Here is an 18906-nt window from a genome sequence, read left to right on the forward strand (position 1 = left end):
CGGTAGGGAGGGTCTACTGTAGCTCCTCATTATACAGCGTTTGTAGTTTCGCTACGAAATCCCTTTGGCAGCATATTCCTTGTGTTACCGAAGCTCATTTTTCTTGTAGTGCCACCGTAACATAGTTTGATTAATTATTTGTTCCAAAATCGCGTTATTACATGCAATGCGAGAAAAATATTCACCAAAATCGATATTAAACTACTACATAGTGTTTGAGTATTACAACTTATTTGCTCAAAAACTTCTAGACAAATCACCCTCGTCTTATGTATGCATTGAGTTGCCAATTGCAATCATGAATAGCGGCAAGAACTCTTATTGAACGGTATGGGCTTATTACTAGCAACATCGATGACAAATGTGCATGAGATTCGCTTTGTGTGCCAAATCCTAACCAATTTTCCGACCACATCTCCTCTCGATTGGACTTCAAATCTCAGCTTCACCGGAATCTTTCCACCTCTCTCCGTCGCCTCTAGGCTTGCTCCGGCACCATATAATGGAACTCTTCTCCCTTCTATAACCACTGATTCCGTTTCTTGGCTCTTCTTTAATTGATAATACTCTTTCAACTATCAAAGAAAATATATGGCATACGTGAAAATATTTTTAAAAAAACAAAAAAAAAAAAAAAAAACCGGAGAAGAAACAATCTAAACAAACATTGATCAAAAGTGAAACAAAAAATGCAAATATTTTGCTAAAAACCAAATCTGAATAGAAGTTAGAAACCATAACCATATCAAACTAAATAGAACGATATATATATATAAGTAGTCACACTGTTTTAGGCAACTTTAACAATTGATTATTACAAAGACGTTCGGTAATATGAAAAATAAATTACCTGACCGGTGGCAACAGGGAGTTGATAGAAGAAGAGATTGATTGGGGTGGAACTAACATGAACACCAAATACTGGGGCAGGATTGTAAATACGAATTCTTAAAGTTCCATTTAAAGTCACCACTTTGGTACTTACTCCAGAGAAATCTGATCCTTCACCAACATAAAAGTTGTGTAGTTCGAATGTCTGCATCACTCTAATTAATCACTAACCACACATTTCAAAATTAAGAGAAATATTAATATAACCTATATATATATATATAAGCTTTTGAGAAATTCTTAAAAAAGTATTACCTGAACAGAGATTTGAGCCTTGTAAGGTCTACTAGCTCCCCAAACAATAAAGCAGAAGAAGATAAAGAGAACAACCAAAGTGAAAACGGCAAGTAGTGCTTGACACCTTCTTATACACGTCGCATCGACCATTTCATCGTATGATGAACCTTCTTCAAGTATAACCTTACATTCTTGCTCGTTAGACTTCCTCCACTTCCTGCCGTTTTTTCTCCCTGAAGATGATGATCGGAACCCGGAGAATCTACTCGCCGATGAGTTACGTGAGTGACGGCCTAAGGAGGAAGAATCGTGTGTAGGCGAGTCCATGGGGCTCGGCTGAATAATTGACGTAGAGGAGTCATCACGTGACGGGCTTTGCACGTAGTAGAAAGTGCGTTTTGAAGATCGTGACGGTGACGACGACGAAGCCGCAAGACTTGTTTCTGAATCTGATTTCGCGGAAAACATAATGCTTTACTTATCACTCTACCTAATCTAGACTACATATAGAACATTTTGAAAAAAAAAAAAAAAAACAGAGAATTTGAGACTAGGACATCAGAAGAGAGAATGTGGTGATTTTAAAGACATTTTGACGTGGGAATAAGACAGAATATGCGAGGAAATCAATAGCTGGAGCCTGGAGGAGTGAGATGCTGACCGTTGATGGAGATAGATGTTTTAATTTGGGAATGTTGTTTTTCAAAGTGGGTAAAAGAAGAAGAGGATTTTAAAAGGAAAAAAAAAATAGAGTGAAGCAACGGGTTTCTTGTGGTTGAGGTATACCCGAGGCTGAATCCAAACCTGTTAGCTTAGGTTTGGGAGTGAGTGAGTGAGTAATTGAGTATCGGTGGAGTGAGCTTACTTGTCGAGCTATTATTCGTTAGATGTTGTTCTACAATTGCTTCACCGTTGGTTTTGAAACTTTTGATTAATGGAATGATGGAACTAAGGTTATGTGTAATTTAATTAGTGGATTAACTTTTAGGTATCTTTATAGAAAAAATGTTTTTTTTAAAAGCTAATTATTAAATTGGAGAGGAATGTTTTTTACCTACAAAAGAATCCTTAATCCATAAGTTTGTATTCTTTGTTATTTCTATCTATTATATGGAAAGTTGATGGTGCTCATCTCTACTTCCAATATCTATAATTTAAATTTATTCGCTATAATTTAGCTGTCAAAAAAAATAAAATAAAAAAGTGTTCAATTTATTATCAAAGAAAATAATTATTCATAAAAATAGAAAACATTATTAGGTTTGATAATTTCATTTTTGGTGGTCTATTAAGTATTCTTTTTTCTAATCAAAAATGATATTATGACTTAAAAGGTTGGGCCTTAGTTTTTGGCGGCCCATTTAGCAACAAACAAGAAACAGAGAGACGCATTATTCAAGATCACATGCAGTTTCAGAACTCCCAAAATCGGAAGTTGATATATATGAGCCTCTCCATCGTTATCCTCTCAAAGTCTCAATCAGAGGTTTGAAAACGACGTGGACACACGTCAGATACATCATTCCTACAAATCTGATGACTCATCACCCTTTTTTCTTACTCCTCTTGTCGTAATTATCAAAATCACAACAGAGCCGATCCATTTATGATATCCTATGTCCTCTCTTAAAATTGTGACCAAAAATAAAGTTAAAAGATAAGAAGAAAGAAGAAGAAGAAGAAGAAGAAGAAGAAGAAAGATTTTCTTATCTAGTTATCCACAAGGTAATAATACAGTTCCTTAAACTCAGGAAGAAATAGAAAACGACAGAAACATACAACATGTGGAGATTCTATCCCTAAAAGGCTAAAACCTGTCCAAAACGTGACGTACAATTCATTTTATCTTCTCCTTACAAGTTATCTTCTAATAGGAGTTTTTGTTTTAGTTCAGAAACTTTTGAGTCTTTGAGTAAAAGATGTTGGAAGGGAAAGCGAAGGTGGAAGAGACAGACATGCCAGTGAAGATGCAAATACAAGCAATGAGGATTGCTTCTCAATCTCTTGATCTTTTTGATGTCTTTGACTCTATTTCCATCGCTGCTCACATCAAGAAGGTTAGTAGCTTTTCATTATTTGAGAGAAGATTATAAAGTCTTCTCTGGCTAATAGAAAAGTTGGTGTTCAATAATCATCAGGAGTTTGATGAGAGATATGGAAGTGGATGGCAATGTGTTGTGGGAACCAATTTTGGGTGTTTCTTCACACATTCTAAAGGAACTTTCATCTATTTTCATTTGGGGACTCTCAACTTCCTCATCTTCAAAGGCGCCACTCTTTAGTTTCTAAACCACATCCATCTTTTTTTCTTTTTCTTTTAAACTCAAAAAGCTTTTTGTTTGTGTAAGAATTAGCTGTTCTTTTTCTTTTCTTTTTTGTAATTATAGATCTTGTTTCTAATAAAATTGTGAGATAATGTATCATTTTGGGACTAAATAAAATAAGATGTTGATTAAGAGAATTAATTGGCTTTTAACTAGGAGAATAAATAATTTAACTAGGAGAAAAAATAAACAGATTATTATTTAGGTGCGGCATATCAAATAATTTAAAATAGAATAAAGAAAATAGAATTAATTTAGTATTAGAATATAACATATAAAGTCTATATTATAAACAATTTGATCTCTTAAACTTCAAATGCGAAAAGTGCATAGATGATGACAAAAAAAAAAAAAAAAAAAAGTGCATAGATATTTTTACTTGGTTACAATTTATATAAATTGTAAAGTGAAAAAGTTCAGCTCATATGTGTTTTTTTTCTATATGTAAACACAGCATCTTAAAATATAACTCAAAATCCTAAATTTGTTTATTATAACTGTAAATGAGAAATTAATCGAAGGCATTTTTTGACAACAAATCGGTTAGTTAGTTAGAGAATTTTATGAGGCAAAAGGAGAAAAAAAAACAAAGCATCAACAGAAGTCAAAAGCTATTCTGGATTTGCCTTTGCTCTCGAGTGTTATTATTACCACACGGTTTCGTTTATGAGTTTTAAGAAGTTTTTTTTTTCTTAATTCTTCTTCACAAACAAACAAAAAACTCTGTTTTTTCTCTTCTTCTTTTGTTTCTTTCTTTACATTATTATGTCTCTCCCGCCTAAAAACTCGTCTGTGTTTCAAGAGGAGAAAACAGAGAGATTCAAAAACAGAGAACCTCTCATTAGATTTAAGAAAATCATGGAAATGGTGAAAGCGGGTGAGCGAGAACAAGAAAGCTACAAGTCTAAATTGTTAGATTTAGAGACCGTGAAGAAGAAGAACTCATCTTCAAGGCATTTCAAGAGATGGAACTCAGATTCCGCCTTGAGAATTGAAGATCCAGACATTGATGATGGCACTGTGTTCAGGAAAACGGCGACCTCAAGCATCCAACCAATTCTACCGCTTCGACCGCCTCTTGTTAAGGATGAGGCACCTCAGCCGCGTGAAGCAACTGATGAAGAATTACAGCAAGATTCAGGTAAGAGAGAAAACATTTCGTACCATGCTTAAAACCTTTTTCTTTGATTAATGAGTTATATCTTGGGATGCAAGCTAAGACCGTAATGAGTTACTGCATTATAGGTTTGAGGTTTCGTGGATTGCAAGCTAATTCATGTTATTTTGCATATGTTACAGAGAAGGAGCAGATGAAAGATAAGTTTGCGAAATTGCTTTTAGGAGAAGACATGTCAGGAGGAAGCAAAGGTGTTTCGTCAGCTTTGGCATTATCAAACGCAATCACAAATCTTTCTGCTTCTGCGTTTGGAGAACTACGGCGTTTAGAGCCAATATCCGAGGATAGAAAAGAACGATGGAGAAGAGAAATCGGATGGCTTCTCTCTGTTACTGATCATATAGTTGAATTCTCTCCAACACACCATACTAACGAGGATGGATCTTCCATGGAGGTTTCTTACCCTTATTTTATAGGTTTTGATAGAAAGTTTTGTTTGTGTGTGTGTCTGAATCTGAATCTTTTCTTGTAGGTAATGACTACAAAACAAAGAACAGATCTTGTCTCCAACATTCCTGCTCTTAAGAAACTCGACGAAATGCTCCTCGTAAGTCAAAACAAATGCTTAAAATTGTTTCTTTGCGTTTGCATCAAAAAGATCTGAGGTTGTATAATGTCACAAATTATGCAGGATTGTCTTGATAAATATAAAGAACAGGATGAGTTTTACTACGTCACACCAGGTTCTCCGGAATCTGAAAACAGTAACTCGACCAGGAACGATGATAAATGGTGGCTTCCGATTGTTAAAGTTCCACCTAAAGGCTTATCTGAAACGTTGAAAAGATTTCTACTGAGTCAGAAAGAGTGTGTGAGCCAAGTGCTTAATTCCGCAATGGCCATAAACTCTCAAGTTCTTACTGAAATGGAGATCCCTGAGAGCTACATCGACTCACTTCCTAAGGTATAAACTCTAAACCCTAAACCATAAAGTCCGAGACCTATCAACACATCAAGAATTGGTTCCCTTTTGATTTGGTATGCTTATTGATGTGTGTTTTTCTTTAACTGAACAGAAAGGGAGAGCTAGTCTTGGAGACATGATCTATAGAATGATAACATTAGAGATGTTTGATGCAGAGCAGTTCCTTCATGAAATGGATTTATCATCGGAGCACAAGATTCTTGATTTAAAGAACAAATTCGAAGCTTCGGTTGTGATATGGCAGAGAAAGATAGTGCAGATAGACAACAAGTCATCGTCTCCATGGAGTACGAATTTGAGCATGGATAAGAGACAACAGTTAGAAGAAAGAGCAGCAACCATTTTGCAACTTATTAAACAAGAATTCCCAGGGATCTCTCAATCTACACTTGACATTAGCAAGATTCAATTCAACAAAGTAATCAATCAGATAACTTTATATTAAAATCACATTAGACGAATAATACTTTGTGTTCTGTTTTAAGAAAATCTTTAATATTGGTTTTGCAGGATATAGGTTTAGCTATAGTGGAGAGTTACTCGAGAATTCTTGAGAGCTTGGCGCACACGATAATGTCAAGAATAGAAGATGTTCTTGAAGCTGATCAGCTAACACAAAACCCTGAACTCGCGGTTTGTAAGAGACATATGGTGAAGGAAACAGAGAGTCCAGAGAAGGAAGAAGAACCAAACTTTTGTCTTTTAGAGGAGAGACCGAAAAAGCAGAAGCCTACCATTTCACTATCTGAGGTAATGCAATGGAATATCGAAACCAATGAACCGAAGAAAGAAAAGAGCGATGCACCGATAAAAGATTCAGGCAAGAAACTGTTGACCAGAGTGTCAAGCATGATCATGGCTAACAACAAGAAGCCTACTTCTTATCTTGAATCTCTTGGAACCACAAGAAGTCCAACCGCGGGGCGATACTCTTGAAAAAAAAAAGATTTCTTTTGTAAAATTAGGGGAAGAAAAAACGTTTCAAATGTAACTGATAAACAGAATATACATAAAATCACTTAAAGGGTTTGAAGTATTGAGAAATGTTGATGAGTTTTAGAAGGAAGAAGAGAAGGTAACATGAATATAAATCAGAGCTTGCCACGAGGACCGAGCTTAGGGTTCTCCTGAGGACCTCTCTTGATGGGAAGAACCTCGCCGGTGGAGGTAGCGCTGACATAAGTAAGCAAAGAGCCCCCTCCAAGGATCAAGAACTTGAGGAGCAATCCTCTCTTTGTGAATGGGGCAGCGAATGTCTCAAAGAACTTGCTCTACAAATAAACAAAGAAGAAGAGAAACTCTTCTCAGACTACTGTTTTTATTGAAGTGCAAAAGTCAATTTAGGTTATGAGATGAAGAAACCTGAAGAGGATTGTAAGGAGAAGGAGCATCAGAGCCGTAAACGTCCCATTGACCTGTTGTGTTACCCAAATCTTCTAAGTCAAAGTAGACACTTTTGTCTCCATACTTAGCCACCACACAACCAGCCCTAGTACACATGAACATTAACCTCAAGCTAATTGATTACAAGAGTGGAAAATACCATAACTTAATCATTTTGTAGCTAATCATCACTATCTATAGTTTGATACACACTTTTGAATTGACTGTATCATATGAAGTTATGACCTATGAAATTAGAGCTCCAATTTATAGTGTGATTTTAGTGGCATTTTGATCTAAATTAATAAATAAGTGAAGAGCTTTTAATTACCGGATGGATTTGGGTTTGAAGCTGAGGCGGGAAGGCTTGATAGAGAGCTTAGCTCCGGCGAGTGAGCTGCCGCCGAGGCCTTTTATGGCGGCGGATGGTTTCACGGCGGCGACGGTTGCAAGAGACGCCATGAGATGAGCTTCGATCACTATTCTTTTGTTGTGTGTGGGTGAGTGGGAATTTGTTTAGGAGATGATAGCCTTTGGTCACAAACTCAAAATGAGTGGATTTTGATCTTCTTCTGACACGTGGCAACTGAAATTTCGAAGATTTTCTAGTAAGATAAGCCTATCTTCTAAACTAAAACGGTTCGTGTCTTCTTGTTTTGTTTTAGGCCCCTTATTTATGTTTTGTTTGGAAAAAAACCCAATACTTTTTTACCAGCAGGTGTCAATTTTACCAGCCGGTGGCAAGTTCCTTGAAACCACGTCTTATTTTTTTATTTTATGTTTCACAATCACCACCACTTTTTAATTTGGGCTCTGATCTTAGGTATCGATAAAATATTTTAAAAAATCAAGACATAAATAGTTAACTTTGTGTCATATTTGGCTTCGATTCGTGGTTGTATTTAAATATGTGAATGGAGAGACGGAAAGGCAACCGTCAACCGTGGACGAGGTGATTCCATCTGTAACATTATTCACCATTTAGCATAATTGCAGTGGAATCTTGTCCTTTCATAAACCCTTTTTCGAACGTCTACACATTTTTTAGAGTACCTCCTCTCAATAGAAAAATTTGAAGTAAATTAAATAAATATTCGTTTTGTAATAGTTAATCTCGTATTTATTTAGGTTTTTTGAAGTATTATTTTCTATTAGAAGTAAATTGTAGTAGTGAATCAAAATTCATTTTGCAATGAATCTCGTATAAAAAAGACGAGAAGTGGGGTCATCAAAACATGTTTGAGAGGACAAGATTCCACGAGAGTGTGGGGATCTAATTGACCCCTAAGAGATGGGAGAGGCACTAAAGAGAGAAGAAAATAGACGTCTTTCTCAATGGAGTTTGTCACGTGACGGAATCTTATTGGAATCCACAACCAAAGTCACTAGGCTCTGTCCTTTCCCACACATGAAGAGAAAATCTCGGAGATTCCAAACTTGTGGGGAGAGAGATGCGACTGGCCAACAATAAATAAACATATTTAGACACAAAATCCTGCGGTAAATAATTAACCATTGCTAATGCCTAATGCATAGGATCCTGCTACTTTGCTAGCAAATGCGTGCCACAACTACTTTACAACTTCACTTAAAGAAAATTAGAATCGAACTTCGTTGAGAATGATTATACCACTAGACCAATAAACTTCTGTCAACATTGATCTAAGCTATATTTTTTTTTTAAATGAGGTTCAATTTTTAGAATAGAACAAAATATTTTTCAAACAATGTTATGTTACCAAAAAGAGGCTTGTAATAGACTCGATGCATATGAGGAAATGTTTTGATGCATGGTGTAAAAAGATGATCGTACGATAGAAATAACATATATATCCGACGAATTTGACGAAAGAAGAATATGATGCATACAATTAACTATAAAAATAGAAAATTTGTGATATACCTGTCGAGTTGGACCCAAATAATCGACAAGATAGACTTTACACATAATATTGAGCTATGAGACTATGTGTATCGACGTCGATTAGAACAAAATTGACGAGATAAACATACGGAAAACGGGAAAGGAAAGGAAGTTGTTTAAACAAAAAGGGAAATTGCATTGCATGCCAACTTGCAATTTTAATTTATTTATTTCACAAGTTGTTGGGAGAAACAGTTTATTTCTCACAAAACACATTTTATCATTTTAAAAACATCCATCCATGTTATGCATGGTAGAATAAGACAATTGTGAGAGAAAAAACGAACACTAAAAAAACAAAAAAAAAACAACCAATATATAGTTATCGCTCTCTGCCTCTCTTCATGCATGTTATAGACCTGACGTGGAATTCAACATAACAGCTACAATTTCAAGTTCCAAAGACTACTTTGTTTTGTTTGAGATATCACAAAAAACAGGCACAACGTTGTAAAAAATTGCAAAAGTCGATTTTTTGGGTTACGAAAACTAGTGGAAATTTCTTTTAATTTATGAAAAGCATTTCAGTTTAGTAACGTTTTATATATCTTGGTAGATGTCAATATTTACTCATATTTGTTTGGAATTAAATTATTGGTAAGAAAAATCAAGTCAAAAGAAAAAAATGGTAAAAAAGACAATCCCAAACTGGTTAAAAAATAACATGAAAAGGGAAATGTTGACAAAATAGCTGAAAAATAAACAAAGATATACGGAAGGTATTTCTTCCTATTAAAAAAAAAACAAGAAAGATATAATGAGGAAAAAAATTAAATAAAAAATCAGATGGGGGTAATTTAAAAAATGTTTTAAAAATTAAGAGGTAAAGTAATAAAAAGAAAATGAGGGTCTCTCATTGCTCGTAAAAGGCCTATATAATGACCTAATGCGACTCTTCTTTCTTCCATCATTCTCGGTTAAACTGTGAAACACATAAATAAAACAAAGAGAAAGAGATAAAATGGGTGGGTGGGCAATTGCAGTACACGGTGGTGCCGGAATCGACCCAAATCTTCCGGCGGAGAGACAAGAAGAGGCGAAACAGCTTTTGACTCGTTGTCTCAACCTCGGCATAGTAGCTTTACGTTCAAATATCTCCGCCATTGACGTCGTTGAGCTCGTCGTACGTTCTCTCTTCTCTCACAATCAATTTTGATATTTATTCTATGGTGGTTTGTTGATTTATTTTTTTGTTAAACAGATTAGAGAATTGGAGACGGATCCTCTGTTTAATTCAGGCCGTGGATCTGCTTTGACGGAAAAAGGAACGGTGGAGATGGAAGCTAGCATAATGGATGGTACGAAGAGACGATGCGGTGCCGTTTCGGGGATAACCACCGTGAAGAATCCAATATCTCTTGCTCGTCTCGTCATGGACAAATCTCCCCACTCTTACCTTGCTTTCTCTGGTGCAGAGGATTTCGCCCGTAAACAGGTGTTTATTTACTCTTTTGCCCTTCCACTTTTTATTCTTTGGTTAAATAAAATCATCTGACCGAAATTGATTGGTTTGATGAAAAAGGGAGTTGAAATTGTGGACAACGACTACTTCGTCACGGACGACAACGTAGGAATGCTCAAGTTGGCCAAGGAAGCTAACTCCATCTTGGTACGTTTTGACTTAAATCTCCACCGTTCATTTATTCATCGCACCTTTTTCTTTATTATGTATGCTCAACGTTTTTTCTTTCTCACCAGTTTGACTACCGGATTCCGCCGATGGGATGTGCCGGTGCAGCCGCAACCGACTGTCCACTCCAAATGAACGGTCTTCCGATCAGCATTTACGCACCGGAGACAGTGGGATGCGTCGTGGTTGACGGAGAAGGACGGTGTGCCGCCGGGACATCAACCGGTGGTTTGATGAACAAGATGATGGGAAGGATCGGTGACTCGCCGCTGATAGGAGCTGGGACGTACGCGTCGGAGTTTTGTGGTGTTTCGTGTACCGGAGAAGGAGAAGCCATCATAAGAGCCACGCTAGCTCGTGATGTGTCAGCTGTTATGGAGTACAAAGGACTTAACCTCCAAGAAGCGGTTGATTACGTCATCAAGCATAGACTCGATGAAGGGTTCGCTGGACTCATCGCTGTGTCGAATAAAGGAGAGGTGGTTTGTGGTTTTAACTCTAATGGGATGTTCAGGGGATGTGCAACGGAGGATGGGTTCATGGAGGTTGCTATTTGGGAGTGAGAAATATTTTTAGATTAAGAAAATGTATTAGTATTTGATTAGTGTGCTCTGAATCAGTCATGGCTCTATTAATTTGGTTATTCATTATAATAAATCTGGAGTAGTAAATTTAGGTATTTCGTTACTGATTTGTGCTTAATGTGGTTTCTAATTGTTAATTCGTGTTTAAAAAATCGTTGATCTGTTTCAGCTTCATATCATGGTTTAGCTCGCTGCTTCTTGAATGAACCTGACATGTCACAAATAGCAACTAAACGTATAGTAAGTGGACTCTGAGAATGGAGGGATTAAATAGAATCCAGTCTCGATTTGATGAACGTTTGGAGACAGTCTCTGAAAGTTTCAAGCACTGCCCTTTCCTGCTCCATGTATATATCTGTTTCATGGACACTTGTCTCGGTCTTACATTTGGAATGCTCTTCTCCATTGTATTGAGCATCTATCAGTTCGATCAATCTTCGAAAGGACTGTATTTCTTCTTCCACATTACCGCTTTCAGACTCACTCAATACCTCAGTGTACACGTTGTCTACCTTATCATCAGGCTTTATACATATCCTGTTCTGGTCTTCTACCATTTTGAAGGAAGTATGTAGATGAAACCAAGTAAGACAGGATGGGAGATCTAATGGAGGTAGAGATTGTTTAAGATACAATTGATCATACCTGCATTGGCTGTAGCAGTTTCAGATGCTGCTAAGAGAAGTGAGCATATATCTCCCAAATCTGGAACAACTGTGGAAGCATATCCCAATGGGGGCTTTTTCTTTCTGGTTTACAATGAAAATCCAGTTAAAATATCTATGATTAGGAGGTGAAGGAAGAAGAAATATCATTTAGGAAATGCAAAAACCAAACCTGTAAGGAAGCTTAGGAGAGCTAGACATAGGGGAACCCAGAGCATTTTGAATGGAATTGTCAGGTATCGAAAATAATGGAGCTGGACAAGAATTCCACTGCTATTCCGGACAGAAAAGAAATGATTTTGTGGAGATAAAACCAAAAGTGCCTAGTTGTTATGAAGCAAGTAGTATATTTCACTTACCTCAGGTAGCTCTTGGTGTCTTCTTCTCCGGTATACCTGTGGGGAATTGTGAGCAGAAAATCCAGGAGCATAATTCATACAACCAGCAGTATTGTGGCTGTTAAAGCCGACACTGTCTTCGCTAGGAGAAATGATTCCTAGATCACAGACAAACTTCTTCTCTGGATTATCAAATCCTTCGTAAAGCTTCCTACTGTTTAGTCCCCAGGCAAAAACAGAAGGCTGGAACGCTTCACTAACATTCTTGCAGTTGATGCATTTACAGTTGTCTGAGCACAAAACATTAGCCTGAAAGCATTCACAGTACTTCTTCAAGCACTTGGTTCTTTTGCATTTACAGCCTCTCGAAAGCAGTCCAGGTCTAGTATCAGGTGCAGCCTTACACTATAATACAAAGCACAAACCATTCCAGATACTTACAAATCAGAAAATATGTGAGATACCTCTTTGAAGTTTAATCTAAGGCAAGTATTTTCTTATATATACCCTTCTTTCTTCAGTCTCACAAAGTGATAGGTTTGAAGAACATACCTGCTTGTCATTTATGCTGCTAAAAAGTTTCTCATTGAAGGCATTTGGGTTGCGACCTAGTACATTCACCACAGCTGCATCTCTGGCATCATAGTTGTCAGAGTTGTTATGACAATCAACACAATCACAGTCGGTACATAACACTCCTGATGCAAAACAGTCACAGTACCTAATAACCAAGCGTCAAACAAATGTCCAATAATCCATCAACTCAACCTCAACTTGAGATAAACAAAAAAGATAGTATAGACTGAAGTAAATTCTACAGAAGATAAGCTCTCTACTCAACATTATATTCAAATCTCTATCAGCTTAACATTAGTAATTCTTGGATCCTGAAATGAACTTACAACTTTAGACATTTGGATTGTTTGCATCGACATCGTTTCCTCCAAGTAATGCCTTCCTGATCTGTCGTATCCTTTGTTTCTGAATGCTCTCTGTTTCAAAATCAAGACCAGTGGAGATCAGAGAGTAGATTGTGGATCGAAATTACTCAAACGAAAAGCATATGTAGTGAAAATTGGATGAGAAACTGGAACAATACCGAGAAATCGGAGGAAAAGGAGGAATTTCTTTAACAGGAGACTCAAGGAAGACGGGAGATAACTCCAATTTGGTGAAAACGATCTTCCTAGGGTCTTTCTCTGTCGCGATTTTACCGGAATCTGCGTTACCTGTCATATCGATCCTTCACATTATAGTCGCCGCACAAGCTTTTTCCTCAATTTCTGCGAACCGATATGAGCATGATCGGTGAGAAATCGTCAGAACAGGGTCGTTGATTCATAGCTCAGCTCAGTGTATCGGAGAGTCGCCATGGCTGACAGATAACAAAAATGGATTGCTGGATCCTAAATCGGAACGATGATTGTCTCTCGCGTTACTCTCGGATTTTTTTGGCCAGCTCCTAGGATTTTCCCAGAAACAAAAAGGTTCTCTGAGAACAACGCGAGGGTATTCAAAATCGAGAGAGAGTCTGATCTTGGAGGGAACGAGGATGACGAAGATGGGATTCGAGTCATTGAAATAATGAAGTCTAATATTCATGATTAATATAAGCAAATTAGTACTCTCCAATATTCGAACCCGAGACCTATAGAAAATACTGATTAAAAAAAAAAAAAAAAGTGTTCATATGTGTTGTTTTGTTTTCCATGTAAAATTATTATTTTGAAAGTTTTGTTATACCAAAACGAATTTTTTTATTATTAGTATAATTATTGATTTGTTTTCTATTATCATTTTTTTCTGTTACAAAAGTTTCTGAATAAAAAACATGTTAAATTTGATATAATGTGTGCTCTTAAATCATATTTTTTTTTGTTTAATAAATTCTGTATATTACTTTAAAATAATAGTTTAATGATAAAATAATTTTTTGATATTTTTTCCAAGTTAGAAACTAGATCAATGCATATTTTTCGAAGTTTCAAATAATAAAATCAATGCATATCTGTAAAATGTTAGCTAGCTTAACCACAATTGTTATTTATCAACGGTCATGGTCACATCAATGGAGCTGCAATATCCTGATGGTCTTTAATTTTTGTAAATATGTATCTCATGGTCTTTACTTAAAAGAAATTCACGACCTAAGTAAAAATGAATAAACTAGTGGCAGAGTGGTTTACCACTAATCCAGTAATTAACCAAGATAAAAAGTGCATAAATACTCCGATCATCCCAAGGCTAATATAAAGCGTCACTTTTCAATTCATCGTCAGAATCACGCCACGTGCTGAATTCTCCTCTCGCCAAACGCTTCAGACGCAATTTCATGATACACGACAAAGGCTCTTTTTGGCGATTGCAACCACCTAAGAAGAACGGCTACGTAATTTGACTGTACGAAAAAAAGTCGAAACCTTTGAATAGTTTTTTTTTTTAACGAACCAAACCACACAACATTACTGCAAACCTAAAAATGACCGCTACGACGACATTAAAGAGTTTCAACTACTTGTCTTTAATTAACCATCGACTCAACCACAACACATACGCTATTCTCTCTTCTCGTCTTCCTCGATTTCATCAGCCAGCTACCTCTTCGTTTTCCAATTCTGGGTTTCGATTCTTCCAATCTAACCATCTCTTCTTCTGTAAGTTCTCTTTTTATCTAAATTCTACTTTTGTTTGGTTTTTGCATGTTACATGTTCGACGAAATGTCTTAAAGATTCATGCTTTCCATAAATAACGTTGATGATCCGTAAACCAGAACAATTTGTTGTTTTGTACAATTAGTTTCTATAATTTGCATTTTATATGATTATTAATCTGAATTTTATTTATGTGATGGTTCTTTGATCTGAAATTCGTCTATGTAATCAATGTTGCAGCTTCACAGTCTGGTTCACTCATGGAAGTGTTTAAAGCAGCTTTTTCAGAAGGTTCTAATTCCTGTGATAGGATTGCGATTAAAGCCGATGGAAAGAGTTACTCTTATGGCCAGCTAACGTCCTCTGCTTTTAGAATATCTAAATTGTTCTCCAATGAAGATACTACAAATGTATGGTAATTAGTTTGAAATTGTACCTATATTTACTACTTGAAGCTATCACAATTTCTGGTTCTTGAATTTTTTATCTTCTATAAATTCCCTAGGGAGGTGAAACTAAGAAGTATGAAGGGTTTGGTAGTCTTAAAGGAGCTAGAATTGGAATTGTGGCAAAACCTTCAGCTGAGTTTGTTGCAGGAGTTATGGGAACATGGTTTAGCGGTGGTGTAGCGGTTCCACTTGCACTCAGCTATCCTGAGGCTGAACTCTTACATGTCATGAATGATTCGGTATGAAATCTCTTTGCCTTCCTATATGCTTTTGCTTTACTATCAGCTTTATCGCCACACAGTCTTCCGGAAACTGTTTGTTTTGTTATTCATGTGGTCAATTCTTAGTTATACTTTGATCTAAGTTTTTGTGATCTCAGAATTTTGATCCATATTCCAAGCTCTTGGTTTTTCTAGCATTAGTTATTTTCCCAAGACTAGAAAGAGTGCTCTGTAGAACAATGTAGATACTAGAAGCCCTAGGTTTTTCTGGTTGGCTCTGTTTTCTGCCGCATTCAAGCTTAGCAAAATAAGTGTGCCTTATGCTCTATTTACTCTCGAGTAAGAATTATTAACATTATCTTCGGCTATGGCTATAACCTGGTTGTCTATGGTTTCTAGGATATATCCCTGTTATTGAGCACAGAGGACCATAGTGAAACTATGAAAACTATCGCAGCAAAGAGTGGTGCCCAATTTCATCTTATTCCTCCTGTTGTCAACTCAACTTCGGAAACTGTTGCTCGCAATCAGTTTCAGGATGATAGTTTTGAAGCAGAAGGAAAGTTTCTAGGTAAGATTTTGAATATACTTGAAATGATGAACTTACAACTCTTTTAATATATGCAACCTTATTATTGGTCTGTTTTTTCTGCATCACTTCAGCCTTTATTTGTGCAGATGATCCAGCATTGATTGTCTACACTAGTGGCACAACTGGTAAGCCAAAAGGAGTTGTCCATACCCACAACAGCATCAATTCCCAGGTATATATCCGACCTGTATATGTAGTGCATGTCATGTTTCAAATCTACTCAACCTGCAGTAGAATGTGTCTGCACATATATTTAAATTATGATGGTACCGTATAAGCCAGAAGCTTTTATATGTTGCAGGTTAAAATGCTCACTGAAGCTTGGGAGTACACATCTACTGATCATTTTCTCCACTGCCTCCCACTACATCATGTTCATGGGCTTTTCAACGCTTTATTTGCTCCTCTTTACGCACGGTCTTTGGTAACTTATACTATCAATATTTGCTTCGGCTAGCTCTTTCAAAAATACATTAACTTCTGAAAGCCTCAGGCTGGTTATAGGTTTTTTTTATTGATTTTCACATTCCTCATTTAAGGTGGAGTTTTTGCCCAAATTTAGTGTTAGTGGAATCTGGCGTAGATGGCGTGAATCCTATCCACAGAATGATGAGAAAAACAACGACGCTATAACTGTATTCACTGGAGTAAGTCTCCTTTATTGTTGCTTTTATTCCAAAAAAAATTACTAGTTTATGCATTAGCTGTCCCTGCCTCAAGTTAATTGTTTGATTTCTTGTTGCATAAGCCTTTTCTTAAACCTGATATAGCAAGCTTATTAATTGTTTAAATTGTTGGTTAGTATTTGAATTGAGGGTAGTATTCACTATTCAATGCGAGTTTACTCAGTTTTACTATGTAACAAAATGATAGGCTTGGCTGAGTTGATCAGTTCCCAGTTTGCTTCTGACGCTCTAGATATATAAACAAACATGTTTTGCTTTAGAGAAATTTAGCCTGAGATGAGAAAAACAAAGAAACAGAGAGAGAATTAGCTATTTTCAATTGGTAAAAGTGATTTTTGCGATATACAGGTTCCAACCATGTACACTCGGTTGATACAAGGTTATGAAGCAATGGATAAAGAGATGCAGGACTCGAGCGCTTTTGCTGCACGGAAGCTTCGCCTAATGGTAATTAACCAAGTATCTCCTAGAAGCGCAAGTCCAGCGTATTTTTTATCATTTATATGCTTGAACAGCTATTCTATTTTCAAATTCTGGTGAAAGTAGTGCTTACATGTTAGCCAATGAAATTCATTTTCAGATGTCTGGGTCCTCTGCTCTCCCTCGACCTGTCATGCATCAATGGGAAAGTATCACAGGTCATCGTCTTTTGGAAAGATATGGCATGACTGAGGTAAGTAGATTTTCCTGTCTCTTTGAGTTACCATAATACAATACCTTAGAAAAAGCTTCTTAAGCCTGTTCTTAGTAGTTACATCTACTGAATTAAAAACATTGTTCAACATTCCCAGTTTGTAATGGCAATGTCGAACCCCTTACGGGGTGCACGAAAGGCTGGTACTGTCGGCAAACCGCTTCCTGGTGTGGAGGTCAGTGACATCTTTTTTATCTTAGGTCCAGATTCAATACCTTTTAACTAATGCCACACAGCTAAGGTAGTACTAGTACTGTGACATGAAGTTATGATACTGAAAAAGTGTGTAAACATGATAGGCTAAAATTAAAGAAGATGAGAATGATTCAAATGGAGTGGGCGAGATTTGTGTTAAAAGCCCATCTTTGTTCAAGGAGTATTGGAATCTTCCAGAAGTGACGAAAGAATCATTTACGGAAGATGGATACTTTAAGACAGGAGATGCTGGTAGAGTGGATGAGGATGGATATTATGTGATTCTAGGACGTAAGCAGAACCCATAAGTACATTCAAACACAATTTAAGAGTAGTTTGCATTCCTTCTCTTAACATCTTCTCTTCTCTGGCGTCGATCAGGCAATAGCGCTGACATTATGAAGGTTGGAGGATACAAGTTATCAGCTTTAGAAATCGAATCAACGCTTCTCGAGGTAACTTTAACCACCATTTGAATTCTTTTGGGTCTTTGAAGGTATCAGAAGGCTTTTTCCCCTTGGGAAATAGGGAATAGAGCTTTAGATTACTAAACCGAGAGCATTTAATCGTAGAATGAAATCTCTGTGATGTGTTATGCAGCACCCTACGGTTGCAGAATGTTGCGTGTTGGGGGTAACAGACAAAGATTATGGAGAAGCCGTTACTGCGATAATTGTAGCAGAGAGTGCAATAAAGAAAAGAAGAGAAGATGAGTCAAAACCTGTAATGACCTTAGAAGAACTGTGCGGTTGGGCTAAAGACAAGCTTGCTCCTTACAAGGTACTCAAAATCCGCCAAAATGTTATCAGCACGCACAACAGTCTTGTCAAATTATATCTTTTCTTGCCCATAATAGTCTGTCTTTTCAGCTACCAACACGATTGCTGATATGGGAGAGCTTGCCCCGCAACGCCATGGGAAAGGTAAACTAAAACCCCTCTCAAAGCTTTTTTTCCTGAATGATTTGAGATATGTTTGTTTGGTGTAATCAAGATGAGTATTTATTTCGCGTTGCAGGTGAGCAAAAAAGAGCTAAAGAAATCTCTGGATAATCAAGAATAAATCCTCAGATTACATACACGTATGCATAAGAAATTTCCTTTTTTCCTATATTATGTACTTTGAATCAATAGTGTCAAGAATCAAGACCAAACTATTTGGAAAGTAAATCTTAATTATACTATTTCTTTGTTTACTCATCATCATAAGAACAAATTGTAAGTGTGAAAGGAGAAGAGTTGACCAGTCTGTAATGCAGCTTTCTTTAAGACTTAAACGTTGACGTATTTAAATGTTCGACATTGGCTAATCAGTAATCACCCCCACAAAGGGTATAAAC

The 18906-nt window shown here is 36.6% G+C and overlaps 8 protein-coding genes across 12 annotated transcripts; 5 read left to right on the plus strand and 3 right to left on the minus strand.

The window, feature by feature from the left end:
* Nucleotides 1-167: 167 nt before the first annotated feature.
* On the minus strand, nucleotides 168-1860 carry LOC9319046. Its single transcript, XM_002885079.2, has 3 exons — nucleotides 1147-1860; nucleotides 851-1036; nucleotides 168-575 (listed from the first exon to the last, which is right to left on the minus strand). The coding sequence occupies exons 1-3, from the start codon at nucleotides 1594-1596 to the stop codon at nucleotides 297-299; spliced, it is 915 nt and encodes a 304-aa protein (XP_002885125.1). The 5' UTR covers nucleotides 1597-1860; the 3' UTR covers nucleotides 168-296.
* A 210-nt stretch (nucleotides 1861-2070) lies between these two features.
* On the plus strand, nucleotides 2071-2703 carry LOC110229883. The gene is given in 4 exon segments (XM_021030985.1): nucleotides 2071-2088; nucleotides 2494-2595; nucleotides 2598-2671; nucleotides 2673-2703. Coding segments are annotated over 4 exon segments (225 nt in total).
* Nucleotides 2704-2726: 23 nt separating this feature from the next.
* Nucleotides 2727-3593, plus strand: LOC9321192 (dynein light chain 1, cytoplasmic). Of its 3 annotated transcripts, none has more exons than XM_021032788.1 (3): nucleotides 2761-2853; nucleotides 3023-3185; nucleotides 3267-3593. In XM_021032788.1, exons 2-3 carry the CDS (start codon nucleotides 3048-3050, stop codon nucleotides 3408-3410), a joined length of 282 nt encoding a protein of 93 aa, XP_020888447.1. In that variant the 5' UTR covers nucleotides 2761-2853; nucleotides 3023-3047; the 3' UTR covers nucleotides 3411-3593. The 3 variants fall into 3 exon arrangements, with proteins under 3 accessions (XP_020888448.1, XP_020888447.1, XP_020888449.1); XM_021032790.1 differs by having other exon boundaries at nucleotides 2776-2853; nucleotides 3018-3185; XM_021032789.1 differs by having other exon boundaries at nucleotides 2727-3185.
* Nucleotides 3594-3849: 256 nt separating this feature from the next.
* Nucleotides 3850-6745, plus strand: LOC9319047 (rop guanine nucleotide exchange factor 13). Its single transcript, XM_021032228.1, has 6 exons — nucleotides 3850-4593; nucleotides 4752-5023; nucleotides 5102-5176; nucleotides 5261-5533; nucleotides 5646-5972; nucleotides 6065-6745. Exons 1-6 carry the CDS (start codon nucleotides 4218-4220, stop codon nucleotides 6488-6490), a joined length of 1749 nt encoding a protein of 582 aa, XP_020887887.1. The 5' UTR covers nucleotides 3850-4217; the 3' UTR covers nucleotides 6491-6745.
* Nucleotides 6490-7539, minus strand: LOC110230185 (photosystem I reaction center subunit VI-1, chloroplastic). Its single transcript, XM_021032227.1, has 3 exons — nucleotides 7269-7539; nucleotides 6917-7043; nucleotides 6490-6825 (listed from the first exon to the last, which is right to left on the minus strand). Exons 1-3 carry the CDS (start codon nucleotides 7397-7399, stop codon nucleotides 6646-6648), a joined length of 438 nt encoding a protein of 145 aa, XP_020887886.1. The 5' UTR covers nucleotides 7400-7539; the 3' UTR covers nucleotides 6490-6645.
* Nucleotides 7540-9761: 2222 nt separating this feature from the next.
* On the plus strand, nucleotides 9762-11249 carry LOC9319048 (probable isoaspartyl peptidase/L-asparaginase 2). The gene is made up of 4 exons (XM_021033352.1): nucleotides 9762-9984; nucleotides 10063-10296; nucleotides 10384-10470; nucleotides 10560-11249. Exons 1-4 carry the CDS (start codon nucleotides 9823-9825, stop codon nucleotides 11052-11054), a joined length of 978 nt encoding a protein of 325 aa, XP_020889011.1. The 5' UTR covers nucleotides 9762-9822; the 3' UTR covers nucleotides 11055-11249.
* Nucleotides 11194-13716, minus strand: LOC9319049 (protein tesmin/TSO1-like CXC 8). 3 transcript variants are annotated; one of them, XM_021033350.1, is made up of 7 exons: nucleotides 13178-13716; nucleotides 12981-13070; nucleotides 12631-12799; nucleotides 12100-12483; nucleotides 11913-12013; nucleotides 11721-11824; nucleotides 11194-11622 (listed from the first exon to the last, which is right to left on the minus strand). In XM_021033350.1, the coding sequence occupies exons 1-7, from the start codon at nucleotides 13312-13314 to the stop codon at nucleotides 11342-11344; spliced, it is 1266 nt and encodes a 421-aa protein (XP_020889009.1). In that variant the 5' UTR covers nucleotides 13315-13716; the 3' UTR covers nucleotides 11194-11341. The 3 variants fall into 3 exon arrangements, with proteins under 3 accessions (XP_020889009.1, XP_020889008.1, XP_002885126.1); XM_021033349.1 differs by having other exon boundaries at nucleotides 11194-11625; nucleotides 13178-13713; XM_002885080.2 differs by having other exon boundaries at nucleotides 11194-11625; nucleotides 11913-12010; nucleotides 13178-13712.
* An 818-nt stretch (nucleotides 13717-14534) lies between these two features.
* Nucleotides 14535-18766, plus strand: LOC9321193 (malonate--CoA ligase). Its single transcript, XM_002882937.2, has 15 exons — nucleotides 14535-14732; nucleotides 14971-15140; nucleotides 15236-15418; nucleotides 15800-15971; nucleotides 16079-16164; nucleotides 16294-16416; nucleotides 16532-16639; nucleotides 17027-17125; nucleotides 17259-17351; nucleotides 17470-17547; nucleotides 17672-17858; nucleotides 17949-18022; nucleotides 18168-18347; nucleotides 18437-18490; nucleotides 18585-18766. Exons 1-15 carry the CDS (start codon nucleotides 14558-14560, stop codon nucleotides 18627-18629), a joined length of 1827 nt encoding a protein of 608 aa, XP_002882983.1. The 5' UTR covers nucleotides 14535-14557; the 3' UTR covers nucleotides 18630-18766.
* The last annotated feature ends 140 nt before the right edge of the window (nucleotides 18767-18906 follow it).

This window comes from Arabidopsis lyrata (genome assembly GCF_000004255.2).
Source record: "Arabidopsis lyrata subsp. lyrata unplaced genomic scaffold ARALYscaffold_3, whole genome shotgun sequence".
NCBI lineage: Eukaryota > Viridiplantae > Streptophyta > Magnoliopsida > Brassicales > Brassicaceae > Arabidopsis > Arabidopsis lyrata.

Excerpts from the sequence above, each read along its gene's own strand:
- LOC110230185 (XM_021032227.1), bottom strand. The coding sequence starts at position 7,399 with ATGGCGTCTCTTGCAACCGTCGCCGCCGTGAAACCATCCGCCGCCATA. Across the intron at positions 7,044-7,268 it reads TTCAAACCCAAATCCATCCG|GGCTGGTTGTGTGGTGGCTA; the intron begins GTAATTAAAAGC and ends CATGTGTACTAG. Across the intron at positions 6,826-6,916 it reads CTCCTTACAATCCTCTTCAG|AGCAAGTTCTTTGAGACATT; the intron begins GTTTCTTCATCT and ends GTTTATTTGTAG.
- LOC9319048 (XM_021033352.1), top strand. The coding sequence starts at position 9,823 with ATGGGTGGGTGGGCAATTGCAGTACACGGTGGTGCCGGAATCGACCCA. Across the intron at positions 9,985-10,062 it reads TTGACGTCGTTGAGCTCGTC|ATTAGAGAATTGGAGACGGA; the intron begins GTACGTTCTCTC and ends TTTGTTAAACAG. Across the intron at positions 10,297-10,383 it reads AGGATTTCGCCCGTAAACAG|GGAGTTGAAATTGTGGACAA; the intron begins GTGTTTATTTAC and ends TTGATGAAAAAG.
- LOC9319046 (XM_002885079.2), bottom strand. The coding sequence starts at position 1,596 with ATGTTTTCCGCGAAATCAGATTCAGAAACAAGTCTTGCGGCTTCGTCG. Across the intron at positions 1,037-1,146 it reads AGGCTCAAATCTCTGTTCAG|ACATTCGAACTACACAACTT; the intron begins GTAATACTTTTT and ends AGAGTGATGCAG. Across the intron at positions 576-850 it reads TCCCTGTTGCCACCGGTCAG|TTGAAAGAGTATTATCAATT; the intron begins GTAATTTATTTT and ends TTTCTTTGATAG.
- LOC9321192 (XM_021032789.1), top strand. The coding sequence starts at position 3,048 with ATGTTGGAAGGGAAAGCGAAGGTGGAAGAGACAGACATGCCAGTGAAG. Across the intron at positions 3,186-3,266 it reads TCGCTGCTCACATCAAGAAG|GAGTTTGATGAGAGATATGG; the intron begins GTTAGTAGCTTT and ends AATAATCATCAG.
- LOC9319049 (XM_021033349.1), bottom strand. The coding sequence starts at position 13,314 with ATGACAGGTAACGCAGATTCCGGTAAAATCGCGACAGAGAAAGACCCT. Across the intron at positions 12,800-12,980 it reads CAATCCAAATGTCTAAAGTT|GTACTGTGACTGTTTTGCAT; the intron begins GTAAGTTCATTT and ends CTTGGTTATTAG. Across the intron at positions 12,484-12,630 it reads GCAGCATAAATGACAAGCAG|TGTAAGGCTGCACCTGATAC; the intron begins GTATGTTCTTCA and ends TTTGTATTATAG.
- LOC9321193 (XM_002882937.2), top strand. The coding sequence starts at position 14,558 with ATGACCGCTACGACGACATTAAAGAGTTTCAACTACTTGTCTTTAATT. Across the intron at positions 17,548-17,671 it reads AACCGCTTCCTGGTGTGGAG|GCTAAAATTAAAGAAGATGA; the intron begins GTCAGTGACATC and ends TAAACATGATAG. Across the intron at positions 18,491-18,584 it reads CCCGCAACGCCATGGGAAAG|GTGAGCAAAAAAGAGCTAAA; the intron begins GTAAACTAAAAC and ends TTCGCGTTGCAG.
- LOC9319047 (XM_021032228.1), top strand. The coding sequence starts at position 4,218 with ATGTCTCTCCCGCCTAAAAACTCGTCTGTGTTTCAAGAGGAGAAAACA. Across the intron at positions 5,024-5,101 it reads AGGATGGATCTTCCATGGAG|GTAATGACTACAAAACAAAG; the intron begins GTTTCTTACCCT and ends CTTTTCTTGTAG. Across the intron at positions 5,177-5,260 it reads AACTCGACGAAATGCTCCTC|GATTGTCTTGATAAATATAA; the intron begins GTAAGTCAAAAC and ends CAAATTATGCAG.